Source organism: Entelurus aequoreus, linkage group LG13 (genome assembly GCF_033978785.1).
Source record: "Entelurus aequoreus isolate RoL-2023_Sb linkage group LG13, RoL_Eaeq_v1.1, whole genome shotgun sequence".
Classification (NCBI taxonomy): Eukaryota; Metazoa; Chordata; class Actinopteri; order Syngnathiformes; family Syngnathidae; genus Entelurus; species Entelurus aequoreus.
Window position 1 is genome coordinate 57,101,437 of NC_084743.1, and position 20,573 is coordinate 57,122,009.

General features: G+C 39.0%; 1 protein-coding gene across 1 annotated transcript; it reads right to left on the bottom strand.

The window, feature by feature from the left end:
- Nucleotides 1-4,197: 4,197 nt before the first annotated feature.
- Nucleotides 4,198-19,112, bottom strand: LOC133663916 (transcription factor 7-like 1-A). Its single transcript, XM_062068645.1, has 9 exons — nucleotides 19,074-19,112; nucleotides 14,347-14,415; nucleotides 14,157-14,259; nucleotides 11,034-11,095; nucleotides 6,905-6,979; nucleotides 6,199-6,343; nucleotides 4,746-4,853; nucleotides 4,620-4,674; nucleotides 4,198-4,526 (listed from the first exon to the last, which is right to left on the bottom strand). The coding sequence occupies exons 2-9, from the start codon at nucleotides 14,409-14,411 to the stop codon at nucleotides 4,309-4,311; spliced, it is 831 nt and encodes a 276-aa protein (XP_061924629.1). The 5' UTR covers nucleotides 14,412-14,415; nucleotides 19,074-19,112; the 3' UTR covers nucleotides 4,198-4,308.
- Between the last annotated feature and the right edge of the window lie 1,461 nt (nucleotides 19,113-20,573).

Consider the following 20,573-nt stretch of genomic DNA (forward strand, 5'->3'; position numbering starts at 1 on the left):
GGATCGTGGCCGCGGGGCCAAGTTGGCCTGGCCCCTTGGGGCCTCTGACCGTCTATGGATCATGGCCGCGGGGCCATGTTGGCCTGGCCCCTTGGGGCCTCTGGCCCTCTGTGGGTCGCGGCCGCGGGGCCAAGTTGACCTGGCCCCTTGGGGCCTCTTACCCTCTATGGATCATGGCCGCGGGGCCAAGTTGGCCTGGCCCCTTGGGGCTTAAGATTATTATTTTTGCAAAAGTAGTTTTGCTTGGGTCGCGGCCGCGGGGCCAAGTTGGCCTGGCCCCTTGGGGCCTCTGGCCCCCTGGGCCTGGGCCCGGTAGGCCCGGTCATTAATCCACCTATGTAGGAGACACAGAGAGTAACAAGCCGTAGAAATTGGATTAGAAAGGACAGATTTAAAAAATAATAATAAAAAAAATATATGTATATTTTTTTTAACTTTGGATTTCCCGCGGGCCGGATTTTGGTCGCTGGCTGGCCGGATCTGGCCCGCGGGCCGTAGTTTGGGGACCCCTGATCTATGGCATTAATGGATGAGCTTGACGCTACTTATAGTGACCTAATTCTCAATGCTGATGTTCGCTGGCCGGGTCCTGGCAAAGTGCTTCAGAGATTTGTGGATTTGATGCCAGAAATAAAGAAGTTTCTGTCAACGAGGAATGAGGAGCACAAAGAACTGTCCAATGATTCATGGCTGCTCGACCTTGGGTTTTTGATGGATTTAACCTCAAATCTGAAAGCTCTCAACACTGAAATTCAGGGGGAAAACAAGCACCTGTCCCACATGATAAGTGCAGTGAATGCATTCAAGGCCAATTTGCGTGTTTGCAGTGGTGTGCCGTTAGGGCCAGCAAGGCCTTCTCTGCTGGCCTAACATAAATCATGATCATAGATTAATAAAAGTAAATTTTAATCTACTTTCCATAAAGTATTCATTATATTTTCCTCATGTCTTATTAGGCTCCAGTGTTGCTTGTTTTTACGTTAGAGCTTTTATCCAATCAGAATTCAGCTAGCTTGTTGCCAGAGCTGTATGAATTCTGCCGGATAGACAGTTGATAGACATTTGCGATAGCTAATCAGATCACAAGTCGTACTAAAACATTTTGATAGATTTTTGAGCGCCGTGTGTAATGTTCTATATTTTCCACGGAACATATACAATGTTGGTGTTGTTTACTTGAGTCATATTGCAGTCTACACGTATCGCTTATGTGTGACTGCCATCATATTGCAGTCCAGACGTATCTCTTATGTATGACTGCCATCTACTGGTCACACTTATCATTTCACCATGTACCAAATAAAATAGCTTCAAGGTTGGTAAGCACAACCAAAATGATTCTGTACATTAAGGCGCACTGTCGAGTTTTGAGAAAATGAAAGGATTTTAAGTCCGCCTTACAGTACAAAAAATATGGTATATCAGTACGTAAAATTAAATTATGGAATGGATTAAGCAAAGAAGTCAAACAAATAACTAACATGATCCAATTTAACAAACTTTTCAAAATCTAAGTGTTTAGAGTACAAGAAGCCTGATAAACATTATCAACCTTCGATAAATGAGATTATCTCATTCATCTCATTAGTTGTAGATCAGTTGTTTCTTATATATTTACTAATGTGTATTTATTTACCTATTTGAATTTTTGGTTGTATACAAACAAATGTGCTGTGAAATTTCTATGAAACGAAAAGGGGTAGGATCAAACAGGCTCTGCTTCTTCCTAGTCCTTTTCTGGAATCCACACGCACACTCATTATACAAACATACTGTATACACATACTGTACATATACATTCACTGTACAAACATACATATACACATACTGTACATATACATTCACTGTACAAACATACATATACACATACTGTACATATACATTCACTGTACAAACACACATACTGTATACACATGCTGTAGATATACATTCACTGTACAAACACACACGTACACATACTATACATATACATTCACTGTACAAACACACACGTATACATACTGTACATATACATTCACTGTACAAGCACACATATACACATGCTGTACATATACAAGTACATATGCACACATACACTCATGTACATAATCACGTTTCATCAAACATATTAACGTTGTTGCCCTAGGGTAAACTGGGTATAACACATGGCACACGGACAAAGCTTAACCTATTGTTACTATAACAATCTACAAGGTTAATGTAGGTTGCTTCTCTTTCTTCCCCTCCATTTTTCTGCATTATTTCGTATCTCAAGCTATCATTACATATATGTATTGTTGCATTTGAACAATTGTATTGTTGATAATAAAGGTAAAGTATTGGTATTGTTTATTATCAATAGCGCTATTTCTATTGGTATTCATATTGCTTCATTTTTAGTGTAATAATGCTCATTGTCATTTCTGTATTATTTTTTATATTCACTAACTGCTTATTTGCTATTACTTTTGCCATCATATTTGTACATGTAGTATTTGCTTATGTTGCTCTGTTGTTGTTGTTGTGCTTGCTGTTGTTGTTTTTGTCTCTCTGTCTAATCCCCCTCTTGTCCCCACAATTCCCCACTCTGTCTTCCTTTTTTTGTCTTTCTATCCCCTCCTGCTCCGGCCCGGCTGCACCAAATGATAATATAAATACATTTAATAAAGTCAAATACAAATAAGGCAACAAGAGAAGTATCCTACACTTCTCTTTTGTAAAGTAAATCTGAACAGCCGATATGGGCATCTACATCTACTATATGATTTGCCTGAGAAGCTGGGCAGGACATAAAAAAAAAAATAATAATAAATTAATGTGACAGAAAAGTTCCAGGATTTCAGTCACAATTTTTCAAACTGCAAGTTGGAGTCCAACACACTTTCCTGGTCTTCTCTGCCACACCTCATGTATTCCTGGGAGTTCTCTGCCACACCTCATGCACTGGAAACGACTCCCTCATCACGGCCATCTTGATTTTGTCCATGTACTCCAATCGGAAAATTGAAAATGATCAGGTCGGGTGAGTAGGGAGGATGCTCTAGCAAGGCGATGTATTTCTTAGCCATGACGTATAATGGTGTGTGCGTTGTCAAGGTAAGTAACTTGCCCTGCCACAACTCTCGCCTCATTTTTGTAGACATGCTGGTTGATCGTCTGGCCTTGAGCCGATATCTTGCGTTGGACGATGCTCCTCACATCAAATAAGGCAATCGAGTCCTGGAACTTTCTTGACATACCTTGTACTTATAAAATGAAGAGGTTTACTCGGGCCTTAAACTCTATTAAATCTTGATTTCAGATGTAACCTTAAAAAACCTTGGAAATGATCAATTCTTAGATGCATTGCAATTTGGACGTGGACGATTCGGAATCGTGGACAAACGTCCAAATAGGCATTGGTATAATAATAATATATACGAGATTCTAACCAGAGGAAAAACATCCCGGTTTCACTTTATGGTATTATAATACCAGCTCTAAAATGTGGTATTATGAAAGGTCTTTCAAAAGAGAAGATAACTGATTCACCTGGAGAACAGGGGGAGCTACGTGAGGATGTTCTTCGTGGACTACAGCTCGGCCTTTAATACCATCACCCTGGACATCCTTGCTTTAAAACTCTCTGGTCTACAGATCCCCACCTCCACCTCCACCAAAAGGATTAAGTACAAAATAAAAATACATTAAAAATAATAATTGGCCCCATTTGGCCCCAGCATTCGCTGGTCTACAGATCCCCACCTCCACCTCCACCAAAAGGATTAAGTACAAAATAAAAATACATTAAAAATAATAATTGGCCACATTTGTCCCTGTTCCGTCCAGTTCTATTGCTCACACTTCTGATTTTCCTTACGCCACTTTTTCAGTTTTGTGGAGAAATGTTTGATATCCGACTGTGACTTTAACTCGTGGCAAAGAGTTCCACAGATGTGAGGCCTTCACTGAGAATGCAGACTGACCCAGAGTCGTCCGGCACCTTTTCACTCTACGCCTTTTTGACTCTATTGTTCAGCTGTATTCTCCCTTTTTTTACTACAAGACTATTACTGTCTGGTACAACTTTATTTGGCTCTGTGGTGGCTTATTTTGCAGCGATACCCCCAAAAGAAAGCACAGAGACAGAATTACCGAGGTGTGTTTAATCATCTAAGAAACTGCAAGACACTTTTCGCTGGCTAGCTTGTTAATTAACCTATGAATTCCAATTATAGACCAGTGTTAAAACACAGGCGTGTGTGTGTGTATAATTTAAAGTGACAAAAATGTCCCAAATTGCCAAGGTTAGTTCAAGACAGAACGAGGAGATTAAAGTCCAACAAGAAGTCAGCAGTCCGGACGGGACTGTGACGACTGTCTGGGTGATCTTGGTGACGGGTGACTTGTCCTCCCGTTGAGGCCTGGCGTCTCTTTGAGGTATATTTGGGAAATGTGCTGTTCCAGGGACAGTTGGACCGCTGTTGAACTCAGGGACAAGGAGTCAGGGTCGTCCTCTGAGTCGCTCTCGACTTGTCCGCTTTCTTCGAGTTCGGGCACCAGCACAGCTACACAAACCAAAATGTGCTTGATTTATTTCTCCGCTTGTTTAAGCATATATACGGTTTAATGCCTGTTTCTCCAGTTTTACGCTTCCTTACCCTGCAAACTGTTAGCTTCCGTGTCCCTTGTATGTTTAAAGTCCTCTTTTTTGCCCTACAAAAAAATAAAAACAGTTTTAGACTGTTACCAGCTCGTTTGCGTGTGTTGCAATTAGCCGTCCTTACGTAATTGTGTCTCCAAGACCAGTCTGGGTGTTGCTGGGAGTGCATTCGCTTCACTTTGTCGGCGAGGTCATAATATTTTGCTTTCTCCTCCTTGGATAGCAAATGCCACTACAGCATGTATGTGAAATACCATAACATGTCAAAAAAGTTACAGTACAATAATATAGTGCATTTTGATATTCCTGGTCCTGCAGGGATGATACTTGTAAGAAAACTACTTTATTTGTTGCCATGGTGGAGAGGATAAGTGATTTAGAAGTAGCTAAAACACTACCGACTGCTGATGGACGTTAGCCGCTAGCTAGCTAATGGCTAACAACAGCAAGAGCTGAGCACCTCTTGCAGAGCGGCGCTTCAGCGTTTATTGCTTCAATGTTATCATTAGTTTTTAAGCCAAAAGGAGTCCGGTCTCCCTTTTCAATCTCCACACTGTTTCTGCTTGTTAGTACTCGGTGCGTTGCCTAACATGGGACTCTGCTCGTTTAACCAGCAATGAATATAAGTTGAAAGGGATTTGCAAATCATTGTATTCTGTTTCTATTTACGAATTACACAACGTGCCAACTTCATTGGCTTTGGGTTTTGTATATCGTGCAACCTTCTTGTAAATTTTAAGCATGTAAAATACATGTCAAATATATAGTTTGTTTGTTATTGCAAGTAACATAATGATTTTCATTGAAAACAGTTACTTTTGTGAAGTAAAAAAGTTAAATGGAAAGGAGGCATATAAAAATAACTACCATTGATGATATGTCTTGTCAAAGACCATTGGTGTGTCATACATACTGTAGAACAGATATACAGTAAATGCATCCAACTAAAATGTGATGCAAGTGTACCGTATTTTTCGGACTACAAGTCGCAGTTTTTTTCATAGTTTGGCCGGGGGTGCGACTTATACTCAGGAGCGACTTATGTGTGAAAGTATTAACACATTACCGTAAAATATCAAATAATAATATTTAGCTCATTCACGTAAGAGACTAGACGTATAAGATTTCATGGGATTTAGCGATTAGGAGTGACAGATTGTTTGGTAAACGTATAGCATGTTCTATATGTTATAGTTATTTGAATGACTCTTACCATAATATGTTACGTTAACATACCAGGCACGTTCTCAGTTGGTTATTTAATGCGTCATATAACGTACACTTATTTAGCCTGTTGTTCACTATTCTTTATTTATTTTAAATAGCCTTTCAAATGTCTATTCTTGGTGTTGGGTTTTATCAAATAAATTGCGACTTATATATGTTTTTTTCCTTCTTTATTGTGCATTTTCGGCCGGTGCGACTTATACTCCGGAGCGACTTATACTCCGAAAAATACGGTAATGCATTTGTATTTAAAGACAGTCATTTTGTGTTATGAACTTTTTGCTGGGCAAACTGCCATCAAGGACAATACTATGGCATTGAAAAAGGTTGACTAGAGTTGTCACACTTACCATTCTCCCAAGGATTTTGTTAATATCTGCACTGTTTCGTAAGTGAGAATGGTGCTTCACCGCTTGCCGATGCTCCTTCATGAACAACATAAATGCATTCGGTGGTTTCTTGACATACGTTTCGTCCACTTTTCGGTTTTTCTTCCTAAAATTCAAGGGGAAAAAAACGGACACATGGGTATGTGAATTTTAAAGTAACAGTAACCGTCGCAGTTGTTGTAGTGATATTTTGAAAGAGTACAAACAGAGTGACTTCAACCAACTAGCATTATTAAAAGGACTGTTTACAAGCTTTATGCGCATGCTTAGAGGGCGCTAACTTTCTAATGTGTTGTAAGCATGATATCCCGCCCTTATACGGCTTTTGGTTTCTAATCTCTGCCCCTACAAAACACATTAGCTTTGTGTGCTGTTAGCATAGTTTAGCTAGCTTACGTTAGCTATAATTTAATGTATATTTCTACAAATTGTCAGTTGCTTCTGTTGAAATTATTCAATAAAATTAGCACAAATATAGACACTGAAAATATATGTATGTTCTGGTAAACCACAAATGCTAATGTGGTGTTCTTGCTGTATATTTTTTGGTTTATCAACTTTTAGCAAGTTGCAAACAGCCCCTTTAAGAGACAATTTATTTTAACAATTTGGCGTTTGACAAAAAAAAAAATTGTCAGCCACCAAAATATACGAAAAAATATCTTACTTAATCCTGGGGATGGTGGGTGGAAGAGGGGCAGTGTAGTTGGGAGCTGTAACTTTGTACAACAACTCTCCGTTCCTAAATAGCAGACAGACTCATTAGATAAGAAAAGTGTCGTTTTTAAAGCTCATTTACACTCAACAAAATGCAATTTTTGCCTGACATTTACCATTAAATACAATCTATACTGTGTCTTAGAATAGTTGACTATTCGACGATTTAATTTGGGGTAATCTGATTGGACTACAGTCAAATTTTAGAACATTGAATCCAAATCCTCCCTTTGTGGGAGGGAGTTAAGTAGCTGGGGTCCTTCGTGTACAGCGATTGTGTCGGGAGGATGTTCCGAAATGGGGGACAACATCGGCCCTGTTCGTACGATAATGATACTTCCGCTTGTTAACCAATGCAATCCTTGTTAGGACGTTTACTTCCTCTAGATCAGGTGTTCTCAAACACTTTGCCTCCAAGGGCCAATGTGGAAATGTGCCAATGAGTCAAAGAGCAATTTTAAGCATATAGCAGCACCATGACCAAGTAAGGAGTTTAAGCCCAATTTAAAAATTGAAGTAAAAAAAATGTGCATATGCTATATATGTTTATGTCTAAATTAAATTGCATTTATGTGTTATATGTATTACGCCGTGTTGTTAGCATTGTTCACCAAAGACCTTATAAACAAAGTGAGCCCGGGGGACCTCCCTAGAGGAGAACTTTCCCGCTTTAAACTCTGCCTTCTAAAAACGATGACATAAAACAAACAGAGAGGAGCCTACTAATGTAAGTAATACGCTTAATTATTGATTTTCATAATGATGACAATCATGGTTTTGTTCAGATGTTCATCCTTTGCTACTGCACGTAAATATTGGTTATCTGTTTATGTATATATTCACGTTTTCAATTGTTTATTGTGTGTTTTAACCGCTCGTGACAGCAAGCTATCATTGCGTTTAAAGCTATCCTAGGTCATTGCTTCTAAATACTGCATTGCCAGTTTTTCATATCTGCCTAATCAGTAATGTAACATGTGAAAAGCCTGTACACTACATCGGTTTGTGTCTGGAAACACGTAAAGTGCATCCGGCAGTGGAGGCTCATCTATGGGGTCTTAGGGCACTAGGAGGTTAACCCCTTTACGACTGTTACCCCAGGTGGCCCTTGGCAAAGGCCTAGTACCTGACTGCCCCCTAGCCAGGGATACGGTGAAGACCTCAACGGCGGAGCAGGCGGAAGACGCTAGATTTAAGAACTACCACAACGGCTGCGATGGCGGAAGAAGGCTGCATCAGAAAAGGGTCCCCAGTCGTCTTGGACTCCATGCTACTGGACCCTGACCTGATTCTGTCAAGGATCGTGTGGTGACTGTCTGTGCACCAGTCTCCCCACGTTAAACTAAGTCACGCACAGGCATCCTCCATAAGGGGATACACCCCTACCAGGAGGATCGTCATACTTGTTCGAGTGACCGCCGATGATGATATACCGTATTTTCCGGAACCATAGGGCGCACTGCCGATGAGCGGGTCTAGTCAGGTCTATTTTCATACAAAAGGCGCACCGGATTATAGGGCGCATTAAAGAGGTTATATATTTTAAAAAATTTTTCTAAATGTAAAACACTCCCTTGTGGTGTACATAACATGGAATGGTGGTTCTTTGGTCAAAATGTTGGATAGATTATGTTTTACTGATCATCTTCAAGCGGCTTTCTGACAGTGGGCGGTCTTATTTACGTGGCTCCCCTTCGGCAGCGTCTTTTCTCCGTCATCTTTGTTATAGCGGTGTAGCGTGCAAGGACGGGTGTGGAAGAACTGTCAAAGGATGGAGCTAACTGTTTTAATGACATTCAGACTTTACTTCAATCAATAATGGAGCAGCATCTCCTCATCCGTGGCTCACTAGTGCAATAACAACAAATTGTCCGACCGGAACTCTCTAATAACTAAAGTTCCTTGGGTGAATAATGTTAACTCACTGCACCGGTATGTTTTAACGCTTTTGTGGCGAGTGTACAGACAGTAAGAACTTTACACTACATTAGAAAAAGAAGAAGCTTATCGACTATGGTGTCGGTACGGACTACAATGGCGGAAGCGCGCACATTTTCAGGACTTATGCAGATCCCAAATACAGATCAGCAGGTACCAGAAGGTAAGAAAAGTTGCTTTTGCATAATATTACGAAACAAAACGTCAGATAATATCTTACCTTATACACACACCATATTAATACTCGTATGTTGAAGCACAGTACAATCCATCAAGCGGTGTGGCTTCATAGCTTACCAAAGTCGTACTGAAACATTTTGATAGATTTTTGAGTGCTGTGTAAAATTTTCTATATTTTCAATAGAACATATCAAATTTTGGTTTTGTTTACTTGAGTCATATTGCAGTCTACACGTATCTCTTATGTGACTGCTATCTACTGGTCACACTTATCATTTCACCATGCACCAAATAAAATATCTTCAAGGTCGGTAAGCACAACCAAAATTATTCTGTCCTTTAGGCGCACCGGGTTATAAGGCGCACTGTCGAGTTTTGAGAAAATGAAAGGATTTTATAAAAGTGCGCCTTGAAGTCCGAAAAATACGGTAAGCATAACTATCGGATGCATTTTTTTCTACGGGGACACGCGTCAACTGATCCGCTTCAGAAACGACAACAAAAAAGTATGTCTTTACGTTAAAGACAGACGAAAGAAAAGAGCCCTAGCAAAGACGAACATCCAGAAAGTAAACAAACTGTCGCATCTGCTTTACGTCAACTGCCGGCAAACGGCAAGGGTTGATGACGCAGTGAGACTCGAGCGACGTCCGAATTTCTTATTTTCAACACTTCGCCATGGCACTAGACCTGTGGTTCTTAACCTGGGTTCGATCGAACCCTAGGGGTTCGGTGAGTCGGGCTCAGGGGTTCGGCCGAGGTCAAAACACACCTGACTCATCGTGTAAATACAAACTTCTCCCTATCGGCGTATTACGGATACGGCAACAGCTGACTGGTTTGCAGGTGTGTAATTTGTTGTGAGTTTATGCACTGTGTTGGTTTTGTTGTTTAAACATTAAAACATTAACGAGATTGTTGCATTCAAATGTCTATTAAGTACATCAATAGTAAAAATGTTGCGTTCAAGTGTTTACCAAGTAAAACATAAACGAGAGTGTTGCGTTCAAATATCTACTAAGTACATCAATAGTAAGAATGTTGTGTTCAAGTGTTTACCAAGTAAAATAATAGTGGAAGTGTTGCGTTCAAATTTCTACTAAGTACATCAATAATAAGGATGGTGTGTTCAAGTGTTTACCAAGTAAAATAATAGTGTTGCATTCAAATGTCTACTAAGTACATTAAAAGTAAGAATGTTGTGTTCAAATGTTTACCAAGTAAAACATAAACGAGAATGTTGCGTTCAAATGTCTACTAAGTACATTAAAAGTAAGAATGTTGTGTTCAAGTGTTTACCAAGTAAAACATTAAGGAGATTGTTGCGTTCAAATGTCTATTAAGTACATCAATAGTAAAAATGTTGCGTTTAAGTGTTTACCAAGTAAAACATAAACGAGAGATGTGATGTTCATGCACGGTTCATTTTATGCACCAGTAAAAAAAACATGGTAACACTTTAGTATGGGGAACATATTCACCATTAATTAGTTGCTTATTAACATGCAAATTAGTAACATATTGGCTCTTAACTAGTCATTATTAAGTACTTATTAATGCCTTATTCGGCATGGCCTTATCATAACCCTAACCCTCTAACCCTGACCCTAACAAATAACTCTAAATTAAGTCTTTATTACTTAGATATGTTCCCCTAGTTTCCAAATAACTCTAAATTAAGTCTTTGTTACTTAGAATATGTTCCCCATACTAAAGTGTTACCAAAAACATAACTTTGTCTTGAGTTTGAAAAAAAATAACATTTTATTTTTCACTAAAGGGTTCGGTGAATGCGCATATGAAACTGGTGGGGTTCAGTACCTCCAACAAGGTAAAGAACCACTGCACTAGACTCTTAAGGCCAAAGGAAAGGGTTAAGACAAAGGGGAAGGGGTAAAAGGGAGAATTCTGATTCAGCCTAAATGTGTTGTGTGGTATGTGACTATGGAAGCATTACTTACAGTAATCCAACAGGACGCATGTTCATGCCATTGGGCAGCGTCACCTCTGGTACAAAGTTTGCCTTGAATAGAATGTTAAATACAAAAGTTTTACCACATGGAGGCAGTACAGTTTAATGAACACATTCAACACAGCGCGGCATTCTTCAAATGGTGCGCTCCATTTACCTTAGAAATTAGGAGTCCCAGCTAAGAACGACATGAAAGCCGAGTTAAGAGCATTCCAGTTACAAGGTGGGAAATCAGAATAGCCACATCCTCGAAAACTATTTTTGTGCTTGCCTTGTCTGAATATAAACAATTTACTGGATGAATTGCATTCTTTCTGCAACCTTCAAACACGTGGATGAAGAGGAAAAAGAGCCGGTATTGCTAGCAATGTAGAACGTATTAAACCAGGGGTGTCAAACTCATTTTAGCTTCAGGAAAATCTATTCCCAAGTGGGTCGGAATGGTAAAATCATGGCATGGTAATTTAAAAATAAAGACAATTCCAGGTTGTTTTCTTTGTTTTACTTTGACCAAAAATAGAACAAGCACATTATGAAAATGTACAAATCATAAATAATCCTCTGGACAAAACACTTCAAGTTTGTTGAAAATTCTGAGGAAATAGGTGCAGTTTCAAAAACACAATGGGTTTAGACTTCATCTCAGTGTATCTACAAAGCCAGGATTAAAATTTAAGTCACAGTCTTTCTGGGATTGAACAAAAAATACGACATGTAAACTCTTCGAGGCATCAAATACCTCCTTTGTCATGTCCACATACACTACCGTTCAAAATTTTGGGGTCACCCAAACAATTTTGTGGAATAGCCTTCATTTCTAAGAACAAGAATAGACTGTCGAGTTTCAGATGAAAGTTCTCTTTTTCTGGCCATTTTGAGCGTTTAATTGACCCCACAAATGTGATGCTCCAGAAACTCAATCTGCTCAAAGGAAGGTCAGTTGTGTAGCTTCTGTAACGAGCTAAACTGTTTTCAGATGTGTGAACATGATTGCACAAGGGTTTTCTGATCATCAATTAGCCTTCTGAGCCAATGAGCAAACACATTGTACCATTAGAACACTAGAGTGATAGTTGCTGGAAATGGGCCTCTATACACCTATGTAGATATTGCACCAAAAACCAGACATTTGCAGCTAGAATAGTCATTTACCACATTAGCAATGTATAGAGTGTATTTCTTTAAAGTTAAGACTAGTTTAAAGTTATCTTCATTGAAAAGTACAGTGCTTTTCTTTCAAAAATAAGGACATTTCAATGTGACCCCAAACTTTTGAACGGTAGTGTATCAATCCACGTTAAACCCAGATTCCGATCCAACAAAGGTCTTAGCTCATTCTCCTTCTATGCCACATCAATATGGAATGCACTCCCAACAGGTGTAAAAGAAAGGGCATCTCTATCCTCCTTCAAAACCGCACTTAAACAACACCTCCAGGCAACTTCAACCCTTGATTTACACCCTCCCCCCTCCACATCCCACCTCCCCGGATTGTAAATAACCAAATGTAAATAATCAAATGTATTTCTAATGTATATACTTGTTCTTATGCTATCTGAACTCACTATGTTCTCTGTACATATCCTACCAAGTCAGACCTACACTGTTTCAATGCCCATTTCTCTGATGATGCAATTGTTATTGACTGAAGTGCTGATATCAACCAAACCCTCCTCATCCCATCCCCCGGATTGTAAATAATGTAAATAATGCAATGTATATACTCTGATGATTAACTTGTGTGATGACTGTATTATGATGATAGTATATATTTGTACCATGAATTGATTTACGTGGACCCCGACTTAAACAAGTTGAACAACTTATTCGGGTGTTACCATTTAGTGGTCAATTGTACGGAATATGTACTGAACATTGCAATCTACTAATAAAAGTTTCAATCAATCAAAAAACTGAAGCCGTAAGAAACGGAGGTAAAAACTATTCGAAAGGGTTAAGTTTTCACGTTTTTGTCACAGACATTATGGGGGAGTAAGGGTGCCAAATAACTCTACGTCAGGTTTTAAGTTTCATTTGGGTCGAGGGAGAGGAGCCACAGCCACGCTTTACTTTGTACCTCTTGCTCGTCCTAACATAATTACTATTGTGACATCCAGTGGACATATTTAGAACAGCAGTTTATTTCATTAAAAAAAAAAAATGCAGTTTTTTTTTAATACTTAGCAAACTCCTCAGGCGGGCCGGATAAAACCTTACGTTTGACACCCCTGTATTAAACACATTACATTAATGTAGTTTACACCATATACACTATATTTCCAAAAGTATTTGGCCACCCATCCAAATGATCAGAATCAGGTGTCCTATTTACTTTTCCCGGCCACAGGTGTATAAAATCAAGCACTAAGGCACGGATACTGTTTCCACAAACATTTGTGAAAGAATGGGCCGCTCTCTGGAGCTCAGTGATTTCCAGCGTGGAACTGTCATAGGAAGCCACCTGTGCATAAAAGTCCATAAAGACATGGATGACAGAGTCTGGTGTGGATGAACTTGACTGGCCTGCACAGAGTCCTGACCTGAACCCGATAGAACACATTTGGGATGAATTAGAACGGAGACTGAGAGCCAGGCCTTCTGTGACCTCATCAATGCGCTTTTGGAAGAATGGTGGAAAATTCCTATAAACACACTCCGCAACCTTGTTGACAGCCTTCCCAGAAGAGTTGAAGCTGTAATAACTGCAAAAGGTGGACCCACATCATATTGAACCCTATGGGTTAAAAAATGGGATGGCACTTGACATCAGGTGGCCAAATACTTTTGGCAATATAGTGTATGAATGTCCAATAATAGATTGTATTTAGCTGATTTAGTGCGACAAAAACGAATCAGAAGTGCTAAGAACTATTATTATAGAAGTGTATATATTGTTTACATTCAAAGCAGCCATCTTTAAAACCAACTCGAGGGCGGTGAGAATGCTCCGACTTTCCGAGTGGGAAATCCGACCTTGAGGGGTGTTCCAGTTAAAATTCCGATTATCAACTCGGAAATTCCAGCTCCCCAGAACAAATGGAATGCACCATAAATGCAAGACTTTACTTTTGCAAATGGTACCCAATTGGGACCCGATCTGCTGTCAACACACCTGGTTGTAGATTTGGGGAAGTATCTCTGTGTTCTGAGCACGTGGTTGCACATTCTGATGATTCATTGGTACAAAGTGCATGCTGGAAGTAGCCACCATTGAACTCGATTGCATGTAACAGTTTTGTATGGGAATAAAACCGTTAAAAGCTCTGCTCTGGTTGCTGACTGTCTGAGGATTAGTGGTGTACCTTGGCCCAGCAGCTTGAGCAGAATTTTGAGGTAGACATTTCGAGGTGAAACGTGACAGGTCCATAGCTCTGTGAAAAGAAAAAACATAACTATCGATTGTTGCCAGAACGTGGTCCAATTTGATGAAGTTTCATTGGATGTTAAAGGGGAACTGCACTTTTTTGGGGAATTTTGCCTATCGTTGATCCGAAGTCGGGTTAGCGGGGGTACCAGCCTAAGCAGAGAAACCCAGACTTCCCTCTCCCCAGCCACTTCGTCCAGCTCCTCCCGGGGGATCCCGAGGCGTTCCCAGGCCGGCGGGGAGACATAGTCTCCCCAACGTGTCCTGTGTCTTCCCCGTGATCTCTTACCGATCGGACGCACCCTCAACTCCTCCCCAGGGGGTTATTCTGACCAGATGCCCGACCCACCTCATCTGGCTCCTCTCGATATGAAGGAGCAACGGCATACCAAAGACTATAAAAAAAATGGGAGCCATTACCTCCCTGCTTGGCACTCAGCATCAAGGGTTGGAATTGGGGGTTAAATCACCAAAATGATTCCCGGGCGCGGCACCGCTGCTGCACACCTAGTGTGTGTGTGTGACACTTAACTTTACTTTGAGCTCCTCCTGAATGACAAGAGATTTTCACCCCTCCACAACCTAATATTTTTGAAGCTGAATGTACGGAGGATGAACTACTGGTTGTAAAAGCGGGCACGGAGAGAAGCTGAAACGTTGGAGCAGAAGGGAAGCCGAGAGTGAGGTCGACGTGACTTGACGCAGTAAATGTGGATCTTGGAGCCAAGCTATACTGACATAAATGGTGTGCTTACCAAAAATCAACTGAAAAAACTTCCCCAACCAGCTTGACCAAACGCACAACTGTCCATCGAGTAAGTCACTATGATATGAATCATGATACACGCAGCACATCACCGTGCAACTGAAGTGCATACACTGTTGAGCTAGCTATGTACAAAAAAAACATGAAATGTGGGCAAATACTTTACAGTAGAGATGTCCGATAATATCGGCCCGATAAATGCGTTAAAATGTAATATCGGAAATTATCGGTATCGTTTTTTTTATTATCGGGGTTTTTTTTTTGTTTGTTTGTTTTTTTTTTTATTAAATCAACATAAAAAACACAAGATACACTTACAATTAGTGCACCAACCCAAAAAACCTTCCTTCCCCATTTACACTCATTCACACTCACTCACACAAAAGGGTTGTTTCTTTCTGTTATTAATATTCTGGTTCCTACATTATATATCAATATGTATCAATACAGTATGCAAGGAATACAGTCCGTAAGCACACATGATTGTGCGTGCTGCTGGTCCACTAATAGTACTAACCTTTAACAGTTAATTTTACTCATTTGCATTCATTACTAGCTTCTATGTAACTGTTTTTATATTGTTTTACTTTCTTTTTTATTCAAGAAAATGTTTTTAATTTATTTATCTTATTTTATTTTATAATTTTTTTTTAAAAAGTACCTTATCTTCACCATACCTGGTTGTACTTATTAGGCATAATAATGTGTTAATTCCACGACTGTATATATCGGTTGATATCGGTATCGGTTGATATCGGTATCAGTAATTAAAGAGTTGGACAATATCGGAATATCAGATATCAGCAAAAAGCCATTATCGGACATTCCTACTTTACAGATACTGTAATATAATTGTTCAGGTTTTTCAGTCAGTACATATGTGGTGTCTTATCGCATTGAGTTGTGCATTACTAACTCAAAAGCCATTCAACTGTTGACGAAAAAGCTAGCTCACGGCTAATACCGTACGTAACATGCGATGCGTTACTACGCTAGCAAAAGAGTTCCTCTGTGTTTGCTCTTACAATAACAATGTTGCTACAGCTTGGTTATTATACAGGTTACGGAACGTAAATGAAGCATTTTGTCTTGTCTCTCATAATGATTGTGAACAATTGGCAAAATTCCAGAAAAAGTGCAGTTCACCTTTAAGACTTCAAATACTTAACACAGACAATTTGTATGGACAGTATTTTTCGGACTTTAACGTACCAGTACCAAAATGTATTTTGATACTTTTTGATTTTCTAAATAAAGGGCACCACAAAAAAATTGCATTATTGGCTTTATTTTAATATAAAATCTTAGGGTAATTATTGGAGAACTGGGGGTGGGATTAAATAATTTATCTTCTTCCCACTCCCTTTCAGGCAAAACTGGACAATCATGAATTACATACTATACATTACCTTTTGCACTATATTAATTTATATTATGTGTGTTCAACTTTGTACTTTTTTATGTCATTGCCTGAAATAAATAAATAAATGAAAAAAAATAAATACAAAAATAAAATTGCAATCTAAGAACAATTGTGTCTTTAAATAAAATAGTGAACATACTAGACAACTTGTCTTTCAGTAGTAAGTAGGCGAACAAAGGCTCCTAATTTATCTGCTGACGTATGCAGTAACATATTGTGTCATTCCCCATTCTATAATTTTGTCAAAATAAGGAGGGACAAGCTGTAAAAACTGATTATTAATCTACTTGTTCATTTACAGTTAATATCTGGTTATTTTCCATTTCATAATGTTCTATCTACACTTCTGTTAAAATTTAATAAACACTTATTCTTCTGTTGTTTGGATACTTTACATTAGTTTTGGATGATACCACAAATGTAGGTATCAATCCCATACCAAGTAAGTACAGGATCATACATTGGTCATAATTTAAGTTCCCATGTGTCCAGGGACATGTATCCTGAGTTTATGAATATAATATGAATTTATAAGAAAAAAGATTTTGTGAGGATAAAAAGTATCGATGTAATCATAGTAGTATCGACTAGATACGCTCTTGTACTTGGTATCATTACAGTCGATGACAGGTGTAGATCCACCCATGGCATTTGTTTACATTGTGACGCCGGTGAGCTATTGTATCCTCCTGCGGTGTGTAGTGAAGCATGTTTAGTTATTCCTCGTCCTGCAGGGATGATACTTGTAAAAAACGTACTTTATGTGTCGCCTTGGAGGCGAGGATTAGTGATTTAGAAGTAGCTAAAACACTGCCGATTGCAGATTGACATTAGCCGCTAACTAGCTCGCCATGTTTTAAAACACCTCTTCTTGTGGGCGTTTCAGTGTTAGAGCGTCACCTTTATCGTTAGTTTTCAAGCCAAAATGCGTCTGTTCTCACTTTTCTGTCTACACACTGTGTCTGCTTGTAAGTACTCTGTGATTGTGCACTGCCGAACATGCTCCTCTGCTTGTAAAACCAGCAATGACACGACGTGACGACGACGCGCCGTCATGCTATGTACAAAAAAATAAAATGTGGTGAACCGGTACTTTTCAAACAGAGTATAGTACCGTTTTTGATTTATTAGTACCGCGATACTATACTATATAGGGCTGCGAATCTTTGGGTGTCCCACGATTCGATTCAATATCGATTCTTGGGGTCACGATTTGATTATAAATCGATTTTTTTCGATTCAACGCGATTCTCTATTCATTCAATACATAGGATTTCAGCAGGATCTACCCCTGTCTGCTGACATGCAAGCAGAGTAGTAGATTTTTGTAAAAAGCTTTTATAATTGTAAAGGACAATGTTTTATCAACTGATTGCAATAATGTAATTTTGTTTTAACTACTAAATGAACCAAAAATATGACTTATTTTATCTTTGTGAAAATATTGGACACAGTGTGTTGTCAAGTTTATGAGATGCGATGCAAGTGTAAGCCACTGTGACACTATTGTTCGATTTTTATTTTACTTTTTTTTTTTAAATGTCTAATGATGATGTCAATGAGGGATTTTTAATCACTGCGACGTTGAAATTGTTACTAATATTGATACTGTTGTTGATAATATTCATTTTTGTTTCACTACTTTTGGATCGTTCTGTGTCGCGTTTGTGTCTCCTCTCAATTGCTCTGTTTATTGCAGTTCTGAGTGTTGCTGGGTCGGGTTTGGTTTTGGAATTGGATTGCATTGTTATGGTATTGATGTGTATTGTTTTGTTGGATTGATTAAAAAAAATAAAAAATACAAAAAATAAAAATTGATTTTTGAAAAATGAGAATCGATACTGAATCGTACAACGTGAGAATGGCGATTTGAATTCGAATCGATTTTTTTCCCACACCCCTACTATACTTGTACCGGTATACTGTACAATCCGACTGCAAAGTTGATTGACAGCTTCAAAATAAGCCCGGACGGTACTTTACATAAAACTGTTATGAAATTTTCAGCAGATAAATGACGTGCATTCAAGCGAAATATTTTTAAAAGGTTTGGACATAATTGTGTCAAAAAATTGGGATTTTTTTTTCAAAATGTATTTAAAAATTATGCTTGATTAATCAACTTTCCAAAAAGTGTGATTATTCAGATTTGTTTTTATTATTGTTTTTATGATCTAACAGTTTTACTTTTCAGCGCTCACCCATGGGTGCAGTTTTTAACCACAAGACTATTGAATTATTATTGAAAATATTGTTTTCATACAAGTCTATTTTTTGTTTGTGGAATGCTGGAAATGATTGTGGATCTTTGGACAAAAAAAATGACCTGAACACTCCAGTTTGGTTTTATAATTCTCCCAAAAATCGACATTTAGGAACAATTTTTCGGGAGTTTTGTGGGGAATAATCCAACAGATATACATTAAAATATCATGAAATAACGCTGCAATGACCCATGTTTACTACAACTACTTACTGTTTGTTCCCTTGGTGTCTTACTTGGTATCTTACTACAAACTCTTCTGACGGCCGAGCTCGTTTTTCCTGTTTGTGAATCGGAATGATGTGTGGCACCTCAAGTTGTGATGCGTAGACTTTGTATTCATCACACTACAGACACAGCTCTCTGGATTCAACACATGCCAACACAGCTATGTGGTCAAAGGAATAAAAGCAGTGTTGGTCTTTCATGTGTGTTTCGGGGTGCTTTGGGACATCACCTTTTATATGATGATGACATTATTTATTTTACTTGATGACATCACTTTGCACAGTTACCTGCGTGATGATGCCATCAGTTGGGTTTGCACCTTAAACATTGGCCTTGTGGTACCTGGATTTAGTTAGGATCGGTTCTAGTTTCCTGCAACCCTGAACTGCTCAATATTAAAATAAGGATACCCTGATACCAACATTTATTCTAATATTACAAGAATCCTTTTCTGACACCTTTTTAGGGACGATGCATGGTATTACAGGAAAATGTTGTTGGGTTTTTCAGTGGCATTACCTCCTTTCTGGCAAAACACCTACATATGGCCCACGCGCATGAATATGTTGACCAACGGTCTGAGGAGGGCGGGTCGCCATTATCCAGGTGAGAGGCACAGACATAATTATAATGCAATAATCATTATTTCAAAAGAAGTGCAATTCCATTGTTAAACTCTCAGTTTGACAAAATGAATTATAGAATCACATAAATATCGCCGCTTATTTTAGCAGTTGTAGCGGCTTGCCTCGATAGTCATTTTGTACAAAACCCAAAACCAGTGAAGTTGGCAGTTTCTGTAAATCGTAAATGAAAACAGAATACAATGATTTGCAAATCCTTGTATTCAATTGAATAGACTGCAAAAACAAGATATTTTATGTTTGAACTGAGAAACTTAATTTGTTTTTGCAAATAATCATTAACGTAGAATTTAATGGCTTTTTTTATCACTGTGTTACATGGCCTTTCCTTTTAACAACACTCAGTAAATGTTTGGGAACTGAGGAGACCAATTTTCTAAGCTTTTCAGGTGGACTTCTTTCCCATTCTTGCTTGATGTACAGCTTAAGTTGTTCAACCGTCCGGGGACTCTGTTGTCGTATTTTACGCTGCAAAATGCGCCACACCTTTTCAATGGGAGACAGGTCTGGACTACAGGCAGGCCGGTCTAGCACCCGCACTCTTTTACTACGAAGCCTCGCTGTTGTAACACGTGCACAATGTGGCTAGGCATTGTCTTGCTGAAATAAGCAGGGGCGTCCGTGAAAAAGACGTTGCTTGGATGGCAACATATGTTGCTCCAAAACCTGTATGTACCTTCCAGCATTAATAGTGCCTTCACTGATGTGTAAGTTACCCATGTCTTAGGCACTAATACACCCCCATACCATCACAGATGCTGGCTTTTGAACTTTGCACCTAAAACAGTCTGCATGGTTCTTTTCCACTTTGGTCCGGAGGACACGACATCCACAGTTTCCA